The sequence below is a fragment of the Dipteris shenzhenensis genome, chromosome 16 (genome assembly GCF_047967505.1).
Source record: "Dipteris shenzhenensis isolate YYH24624 ecotype China chromosome 16, Dip_SZ_1.0, whole genome shotgun sequence".
Lineage (NCBI taxonomy): Eukaryota > Viridiplantae > Streptophyta > Polypodiopsida > Gleicheniales > Dipteridaceae > Dipteris > Dipteris shenzhenensis.
The window spans coordinates 40,267,879-40,278,052 of NC_141611.1; the positions used below are offsets into that span (position 1 = coordinate 40,267,879).

Consider the following 10,174-nt stretch of genomic DNA (forward strand, 5'->3'; position numbering starts at 1 on the left):
AGATGTGAAACATGTTATAAACTGCACAAGAAGGGCATTCGGCTCTGGGGACACATATGGGATTATGCCAATAGGAGATGGAAGGATAAAAGGAGTCTTAAAAGTCTATTCAAACTGTCTAACTCTGATTATCTTCTTGTGTAGGAAAGGATAGACCTTTGGGACTCCAGGGCAGCAAGGATCCACTTCAAAGGAGAATTCAAAATTCAGTCTTTTAAATGGCAACAAGGGAGTCAACTTCTCCCCCTCCCCCTCTTCATAAATTGAATTCCAGTCTTCAATTTAAACTTAATAGACGATGGAAAATCAATTAGAATGTAAGATAATGGGAATTTAGGTTCAACAACTGCTGGAAAAGGGACATCACTCCCAAAAAGTCTTGCCTACTTTGGTTAATCTTACATCATGCTGTGTGGACCTCCATGAGGACTTTAAGGATAGGAAAGGGAGATGGTAAATGTTGCCGCTGCAAAACTGAAAATGAATCTCTCCAACATTTGTTTATGGAATGCAGCTTTAACATTCCCGCACTAAATTGGTTTAACAAACTCATGTCCTACATCCATCCTTCTTCTATTTCAGCTAAGGAACTCCTTCTAGGAGAAATCTATGGATTGCCAACAACTCTTTGGAATAGTATAAGAGCAGCCTACTTGCGGAATGTTTGGATTAGCCGTAACGAAATGCTCTTTCAAAGTACTCATAAAGATATACTGCATCCTCTAATCCATGACATTTGTAAGCAGATTGAAGACTCTTTCAAAGACGTGAGGAAGAAGATGCAGGCCCTGGAGCAGAAGATGAAATGCCACATGTACAAAGAACAAGATCCCAAGCTAGCTCATATGGAAGAGAACCGGGTCAAACAGGAAGACATCCTCGTAGCCCTATCACTACTCAAAAATCAGATCTTAAGCTTGCTGTAGACTGTGCTAGCAAAATCCTCTTTAGATGAGAGACACTTGCACCTCCCGTTTGAATAGGACTTCCCTTTGGTAATCCCCCCAGCATGTTGGGGTTGTTGACTCTGCTTCCGAGCAGCGCTGTAATCTTTTTCTTTTCTTCCAATTTAATCGTTTCCAAAAAAAAATAAAAAAGCCAATCCTCTATGGCTGCGCACCATTAGGAGCGTGTGCGTTAGCCCTTATTAAATGAAAAAGGCGAATGGTGAAATTTGTTTTCAAATGAAAAGGGGTTTCGTGCCAGAGCGTACGATGATTAATCTACGAGGTGTTTGGCAACACGCTTGCTGTGACGTTGTCCATGTTCTATCGCAACAGCTTCAGTGTGCTCCAATTGTTGCTCCCATCTCTTTCATCCCTTCAGCCCGTATCCTTTTGCGGCGTTTTTCTTGACAATCTCTGTGCATCCGTCCTGTAAAGGCGCTGCTGCCCAGCAACAAAGCCACACTCACCTTGGAATTTGGAATTTGTATTTGAACCTTTGTGAGACCTTTCGTATTGTCTAAGCCAATGCCTCTTTAAAGGCCCGCATCCGATACCAATAGCTACTGTTAAAGTTTATAGTTTTTATCATACCACTCTGAAACAAACGTCGTGTCCTTGTCTGAGCCCTCTGCGTTTCGGAAGTACCCAGTTCGGATTCGATTCCGGCTGCACATTTATTCTGCAAACAAGGTAATCGTGCTGGCCGGCTCGTTTTATTAAAGTTCGTAACGTGGTTGGTTGGAACTTTGGACTGTAGCACTCAGGAGTCAGCAGGGCCCAGAAGGCAGAAACAAGAACACAAGCTGTGGAACCCGAAGGCAGAAACAAGAGCACAAGCTGTTCCACGCATTGGTGTCGGCCTTGAAGAAGGTGAGGTACGAGTAGTGTACACTTAGTAGTTTTCGGCTTCTTCGGCAGTAAATTACAGATGTGCCTACGATCTAGATCACCTGTAAAATGCATTTTCATTTGCCAAAGGAAATTTGGGATAGTTGTAATTTGGAAAATAAAACATCCAATGATACGGAGTATAAGGCAAATGCCTTTAAATTTGACAACGGGACTTTGTGGTTTCATTGTTGTCATTACATATGGTTTCATTCTTGTCACCTAAGTCTATTTCTTATCATAAGGATGGTATGTAGACTAGGTCTAGAAAGTTAAAAGCAATGTTTGGAAATGAGACGCTTAGATTATCATCACATTGGTTAGCATTTGAAGCTTCCTAGTTTGATGGCTACTCAAGAGGAAACAACGCCCTAGTAAACACATTGACAAAAGGGAAACACTCCTATGTCAATTCACTTTAAAAGGAGATATGCTAGTTTACTACCACTAGGTATTTTATAAAAAGCACATGTCAATTCACTTTAAAAGGAGATATGCTAGTTTCCTATCACTAGGTATTTTATAAAAAGCACAAAGAGAGAGAGAGAGAGAGAGAGAGAGAGAGAGATCCATATTGTGTCACCCACACACACACACACACACGTGTAGATACATGCATTCATGGATACACATGCATACATACATGCACATCTATCTACCTATCTATACATATAGATATCCATATATACTTGTGAATAAACATATACATATCCATACATATGTACATATATATGTATGCATGTATGTGTGTGTGTGTGTGTGTGTGTGTGTTGTATACATACATACATGGCTCGGGTGGAGGGGACCTTCTCCTCAATGTGGGAGATTCGGAGCATGTGCACCATCTGATGGCATGTGTTGCATGTGTGCACCATCCATCTGTGATATGTCAATTTTGTGTCGTTGAGATACTGAAAGGTTGACTAATTGGGGTGATTAACTTCAAGGTTATTCTATGCTTGAAATATTTCATTATTATTGATTTTTGTGAATTCATGGAAAGACTAAGTGATTGGGCGATGACATTTGGCAAGCATAATTCACCATATTTTTAACACGTAGACGCAACTCCTGTGATGCGGGGATGAACTAGGCTAAGCCTAATTTTTAATATTACAAATGCTCATGTACATATTTTTAATTTTTGAACATTAGAGGCTTAGCCTAAGGGTATTAACTATACTAGGAAAAGAGACCTTTATTTTAAAAAGTACCAATCTATTTTAGAAGTGACTCATGGGGCTTTTTTCCAATTCGAGATGTACATGAAGCTTATATAATTTTTACTTAGAAGCTATTCATTAAATCAGAATTCAAATACATAGGAGGTGAAAGGAGAGCACCACTCCTATGGAGGGAGATTGCACGTAGTACACTAGTTGTCTCTTCTATTTGTGAGTTTTGAAAGTTTGTGCATATTTTATATAGTATTTGTTGTGTTTTTTGTGAGCGTAATTCACCATGTGTCAAGTAGTACACTAGTTGTCTCTTCTATTTGTGAGTTTTGAAAGTTTGTGCATATTTTATATAGTATTTGTTGTGTTTTTTGTGAGCGTAATTCACCATATTTTTGACACGTAGACGCAAGTCCTATGATACAGGGATGAAGTAGACTAAGCCTAATTTTTAATATTACAAATGCTCATGTACATATTTTAATTTTTGAACATTAGAGGCTTAGCCTAAGCATATCAACTATACTAGGAAAAGAGACCTTTATATTAAAAAGAAGCAAGCTATTTTGAAAGTGACTCATGGGGCTTTTTCCCAATTCGAGATGTACATGAAGCTTGTATAATTTTTGCTCAGAAGCTATTCATTAAATCAAAATTTAAATACATAGGAGGTGGAAGGAGAGCACCACTCCGATGGGGGGAGATTGCACGGAAGGATTAAAGACTTGCAAAATACTTTCAAGACTCTAATAGATCCGTTTACTACCCCATACTTATGCTAGCTCTACTACGATCCTACTAAACCATTCTAGATTGAAACAAATGCTAATAGATACTTAGGTCACTCCATGATATTGAGAATACTACTTTTTGAATGAGGGTTAATGGATTGTGCGCATCCCTCATAGAGATGATAGTGTAGCTCAAGGAAAGAGTTTAGTTTGAAATCTTACCCTTGAGGTTTAAACAACAGTTATTCTCTGAGAATCATCTGAAAGTAGTCGTAACTAACAAACAGGATGGCCACCACAGTATGATGTTTCAGAACTTCCATAAAGCGCTAAAGCATATTTGAGTTGACCTTTCAGGGAAACTTTGAACGTGGCCAAAATCCTTGCATTTGATCAACCAGAAAGCAGCACCTGCTGTAATGCTAAACAAAACAGGATATGAAATGAAAACCCTTCAAGGGGAGCTGCCGTTGAATTCCATGTCTTTCAAAAGACCCACGATCTGCTGCATGTTGGGCCGTTTAGCAGGTACTTCTGCAGTGCACAGATATCCTATTCGAAGAGCTTCGAGCATCTCTGAGATTGCACCCCTGTCTGAAATTCGGGGATCTATAGCTCTCTGCCCTCTCTTATCCTTCATAAGCAGCCGAACCCAACCCACCAAATTGCCTGTAAAACCCTCCTGAAACGAGTCCCCAACTGGCCTCTTCCCTGTCACCAGCTCCAGCAGCACAACGCCATAGCTGTATACGTCTCCCCTTGTACTCACCTTGCTTCCAGGCTGCCTGTACTCAGGAGGAACATACCCAGGGGTGCTCCCAGCAAACAGGCCCTCGTCGCTTGCTGCCAGGAGCCCAACCAGCCCCGTATTAGCGAGATGAGGCTCAAAATCTTCATCCAGTATCACATTGCTGGCTTTCACATCCCGATGGACAATCTGGGGAGAGTGCCCGTGATGAAGAAATGCAAGAGCTCTTGCAAGACCCAGCGCTATCCTGTGCCTTCTAGCCCAGACTCCAAGTTCTCCCGAAGATGGCATCTCCACCTGAGACGGTTCCCACTGTAGATCCCTGCTCCAATCGTCTAACTGTGTTCCTACAGGCAAATCATGCAGCCAGCGATGGAGTCCCCCGTTTTCCATGTGTTGATAGATGACCAGCCTCTCATCGCCTATCACACAATACCCCAACAAGGGCACTAGATTCGGATGCTTGACCTTGGATAGCAATCCGAACTCCGCCGCTGCTTCTTGGTCAGTCAATATCCTCCCTTCTATGAGGACTTTGATTGTAACATCGAGATCACACAGTAAATAGGCTCTGTATACTGGACCAAAACCCCCTTCTGTGAGTTGCGACTCTTTGCTAAAATTCGAGGTCGCTTGCAGGAGGTCTGCAAAGGTCAGATTCGACAAAGGCTTTTCAAATATCACCACAGGAACGGAAGTCGGATCCTTGACGTTTGCCAACCACATACCAGAATCTGTCTCGAAAGAGAATGGGCCAGACACATATCTCTCCTCCACAAGAGCCTTCTTTGCAACAAATGCAGCTTTCCTCCTGCACGTTAAAGCCGCTACGAGCAGGCCCAATACCATCACAGCACTTCCGACAATCACGCCAACTATGACGGCCGCCGACATCTTTGACCTCGAATGCCTTGACTGACTTTGACCTACAGCAGCGGCAAAAGGCTCGCACAACCCTTCAAACGATTCCGGCCCAAACTTCTTCCGAAGATCAGGAGGCACACAGCCAGTCCTATCGTTGTAGGAAAAGTTGAAGTAGCGAAGAGAGGTGGAGTTCGAGAGAACAGACGCTCCACCGCTGAGATTGTTACTTGAGAGGTCCAGATACTTAAGAGAGTGCAAAGCTGCCAGCGAAGTGGGGACGCTACCGTTGAGATTATTGTAGGAAAGGTCAAGCTGAAGGAGGTTGGTCAAAGAGCCGATACCTTGGGGGATGGGCCCAGTGAGGCGACAGCGGGAAAGGTTGAGGAACTGAAGGTGTGGGAAAGCGTCGAAAGATGGGAAGGGACCGGGGGAGAAAAGATTGTGGGCGAGGGCGAGGTGGAGGAGGGAGGGGGGGAGGGAGGAATTAAGGGAGAGGAGGGAAAAGGAGAGGAGGTTGGAGGAGAGGTCAAGGAAGAGGAGGGAAGGGGGGAGGGAGGAGAGGAAGGGGAGGGCGGAGGAGAAATTGTTGGACTGCAGGAACAGGTAGCGGAGGCGTGGCAACGTGGCCGCCAGCGTGGCCGGAATTGGGCCGACGAGACGGTTGTGGGAGAGGTCGAGGCGCAAGATGGCGGCTGAGTTGGCGGGAAAGCTGAGCTGGCCGGAGAAGAGATTGCGGGAGAGAGAAAGATACGTGAGTTGCGGGAGATTCCATAGCTCTGCTGGAAAGGAACCACTTATGGAATTGTTGTAGAGGCTGCATTCCGTGAGGGCGGAAAGGTTTCCCAACGTCCGTTCCGGGTAGCTTCCTCGCAGATCCAAGCTTTCCAAAAGTAGCGTTTTTATCCTTGCTCCGCCGGCGGCGGCTCCTCCTCCTCCTCCTCCACTGCTGTTGCTGCACTCCACCTTCACTTTGCTCCCCTCCCACCAGCTTCCGGAGCTTGTTGTTTCGTTTAGCTCGCACCCCTTAAACTCCCACCTCCTCCCCCCACTCACCACCCTCAGAAACTCCCCCACCGCCCTCACATCATCCTCCAGCTTCCCTCCCCCCTCGCTCCCCCCCACCATCTCCGCCATCACCACCACCACCGCCACCACTACCTCCTTCCACCTCCAGCTCCCGCCTTCCCCCATCTCCGCTCTCGCTCTCGCTTTCGCTAATCTCCACCTTCCTTCAGCCTCCTGCATCCATTTTAGTCATTTATCGTGCCCTCCATTCCTCGCTTACAAGCCCATGTAGCGTACCCGCCCGCCCCTAGCTTGCCATCCCCGATCGCTCTCCTTCAACGTCCTTCCTTCTCACACGTCCCTGTTGCTGCACTTCCTTCCCTGCACCTTGAGAACCCCTTCCGATCTACTTGCGCTCTTCCGCATATCCTCTGAAACCAAATCTGTCTTTCGCTTTTGCTAGTTCGGAGATGCTTACCTGCTGCGCGCTACGAGCCGCCACTCCGCTCGAGCAGCTCACCGGTTGCTCACGCTCTCAGTTAGGCGAAATGGACGCGGGGGAGCGACCGCGCTCCCTACGGAGAGCTGAGGAAGGGGTACAGAAGCCCTGGAACGCGACCGTCTTGTGGTGGGTGCGGGCTAGGGCTGGAACGGGCGAGGTGGCAGGAAGCGAGGGTGAAGCACATTGAGAAGAGGATGGGGGAGCTCGAGAAGAATACAGAGCTGAAGGAACTCGATATCGGAATCTGAGCATCACGCTTTCATTTATACGGCGGTGCACTCCGAAATAGAGTTTTTATCTGCTTGTAAGAATCCACCTTCGGATTTAGAGAATCTTACCTACCCCTGTTTTCTTTTCGGGTTTTTCAATACCTTGGACTTTTGTCGTCTCAGCTCTGTCTTCAACTCCTCCTTTGCCTCAACGTCTTCATGATTTTCAGTTTGCAATTCGTCAAGCCAAGCGAGGCAGCATGTGAAATACAACAATAACTTTGAATCTCCATCAGTCTAATTCGGTATGCACATTTAGATGCGCCCTTTCAAGTTGCTAAATTTATGAATAGAGAAATCATGAACAAAGGAAACTAAGAGCGCCTCCCCGCGCGAGCCAATGGCTCTAGGGGAGCCCTACTGACAGGATTTATTTGCAGCCCCATGGAGCTAGGGAGCTCGCTCAGCCGGGCTCCCTGGCAGCCCAATGCCAGCCCAGAGAGCTTGAAAACTGAGATTCCATCCCAGCATTGGACTGCTGGGAGGAAAGATTCTCTCCCATTGGTGGAGAAGGGGACTGTGCACGCTGTGAAGCCAGTGAAGGATGCAGACAATTTGAAAATACAACTTTCTTCTACACACGGGGATGCGAAATTGATCGCAGAGCCCCTATTGTCTTAGCAACCTCCCACAATGCAGGGAGCTGCTCTAAGCAAAACTAGGGGAAGAGATGGTGGACTCTAGCATAGGGCCTCTAACGAACTTCTAATGAAAAATCCAAATAATTAGTCGCTTGGGAGGCTTGGTTCCACGACATCAACAAGCATTGGAACTTTGCAACCAATTTGAAGACGTAAAAATTCAGCATATCCCTCAAGCTCAAAATTTAGTTGTTGATTTCTTGGCACGTGAAGCTTGTACTTCAATCACTCATGAAACAAGTGGAAGCACTGCCCCAACAAAACTGCAAGCCATGAATGAGGGTGATCATTTGTAAGGAATGCAAAGGTTGTGGTCATCATGAAACTAAGTGTTATGCATATTTGATACGAGTTCATCGACTTCGGAACATCATTAGAAAGGTCCTTAAAGACATTGCTCAAAAGAAGGATGCCAGACCGCACACCCCTTGAAGAAATAGCATGGCGACTAGAAGAACTGGAGGAAGTTGAAGGTGATGTGCAAGCTCTCCAACTGTTGACATTTGTGATGGCATTCTTATTTGCCTTGATGAACAACCTCATGCAGCGCCGTATCTCTAACCCTCGCTTGTAAAGATGGATGCAATGTCATGCCTCGACCAATAAGGATTGGTCCTTTCAAGATTGTCTATGAGCTATTCTATGTTAAAGATTCTTCCCGTGTAGTATTTCACAATACACCAGTCACACCCTACCCAACCTATGTGTGCTTTGTGGATGTGTCTTCACCTGATTTTCAGTTTAAGCTACCTCTTTCCATTGTTTGCCAATAGATAAGCCTCATCTCGACTCTCTCTTTTCCATTTTTCAAGCATGGCTGACATTCTCGTGTTCTGTGGATGGGTTGAAGAAAATCCAAGTGAGTACCTTGTGGCCTTTAAGCGCTGTTGTGTTTCTCTCAACTTTCTTACTTAAGATAGATGGTTGTTGGTTCTTCCCACATTCTTAGATGATTTTGCCAAGGTGTGGTACAAGAGGCAGACTGATGAAGTTCAAGAAAGTTGGCCCCATTTGACTACAGCATTGGTCGAGTATTTCAGCAAAGAAGCGGAGCCCGAGAATGTTCATCTGTTGATAGCGAGGTTGAGGCAAGAAGGAGAGACAGCGCATCGTTATGTGGATCGAGCAGCTGGGCTCTTGGATTGCCTAGTAGCTATGCATCCAGATAATGAGGGGTTTGTTGCCGGAATGACTCAATATGTGTTGAGCCATATGGTGTCTAGTTCAGCTGATGAGTTTCGTCTCAAGTTGAGGTGGGAGGACCCGAAGACCATGGAGCATGCAAAGGCAATTGCAGTGAAGTTTGATAGAATGTCTAGTGATTTAGTCATCATTCCTCCTTTCCCTTTTGCAACGACAGTCAAGGTGTCTCATGGTGGATCCATCTTAGCAAAACCTCATCCTCCCCCATCTTCTCCCCCTCCTCTGCAATATGTATCCCCTACCCTATTGGTGTACCTCCAACTCCTGATATTGTGAAGATTATTGATGAACTCTGCATTGAATTGATGGAATTAAAAAGTAAGGCTACTCCTGCTCCACATGATAAGTCCCAGTTGGTTTGTCACGGTTGCAATCAAAAGGGGCACTACCGCTCAGAGTGTCCAAATGTTCCTCAAGTGCATCTCATGGAGACTTCCAGATCAGTTACTGGGGGGTCAGATAATGATGAGATTGAATGTGGCAATGATAGTGAATCAATTCCCTCTGAAAGCTGTAGTGAATCCGCAGATGATAATGAGCCATATGGACTTCACATACCCTACCAGATTGCATTGAATCCTTCAGGTTCTCTTTCTCCTCCTTTGGATTTTTCTTATGATAAAGAATTTGAGGGTCTTGATGGATTGTTCGATGATGAAAGCATCAATGAACTCAAAGTCTTGACAGTAGGGGCCGACAATGGTGAAATCCTCATCCCCTTCTTCTCCCCTTGATGCTGTGAGTCTCTTGGAACCTGATGTGATTATATGTGGTGATAGCATGGTAGAGATGTTTGAAATGTGCTCAGAAGCTGCTTTGATGGATATTGAAGAACAATGCAACCAACTATGGGCTGAGCTTATTGATGAGAAAGTCATGGTGTTAGATGAAGTGTTGAGCAGTAAGGATGAAGTTGAGGCCAAGAAGTTGATGGATGTGATGCATGTTGAAAAGGTCTTGATGGTATCTCTTGACGATTTCACACGGTATGATCCCATGATTGATTTGGAAAGGAGCTCCAAACTATTCTTGCAAGAGTCCATGTGGGATGGTGTTTTCTATAAAATGATAGATTTCCCTCCATATGGGGGGGAGTATGTTTTGGAGGTCCTTCCATCCTAAACTGGGGGGGAGTGACCCGCTCCTGTGTGCTTTGATGCAGCATCCGGGATTTATGGCCCTTTTGAGTAGTAACCGATTT

The 10,174-nt window shown here is 45.2% G+C and overlaps 1 protein-coding gene across 1 annotated transcript; it reads right to left on the reverse strand.

Annotated features, from left to right (window-relative positions):
- Window positions 1-3,612: 3,612 nt before the first annotated feature.
- Window positions 3,613-6,508, reverse strand: LOC147892948 (putative LRR receptor-like serine/threonine-protein kinase At2g24230). Its single transcript, XM_087387285.1, has one exon. The coding sequence runs from the start codon at window positions 6,485-6,487 to the stop codon at window positions 4,196-4,198; it is 2,292 nt and encodes a 763-aa protein (XP_087243411.1). The 5' UTR covers window positions 6,488-6,508; the 3' UTR covers window positions 3,613-4,195.
- Between the last annotated feature and the right edge of the window lie 3,666 nt (window positions 6,509-10,174).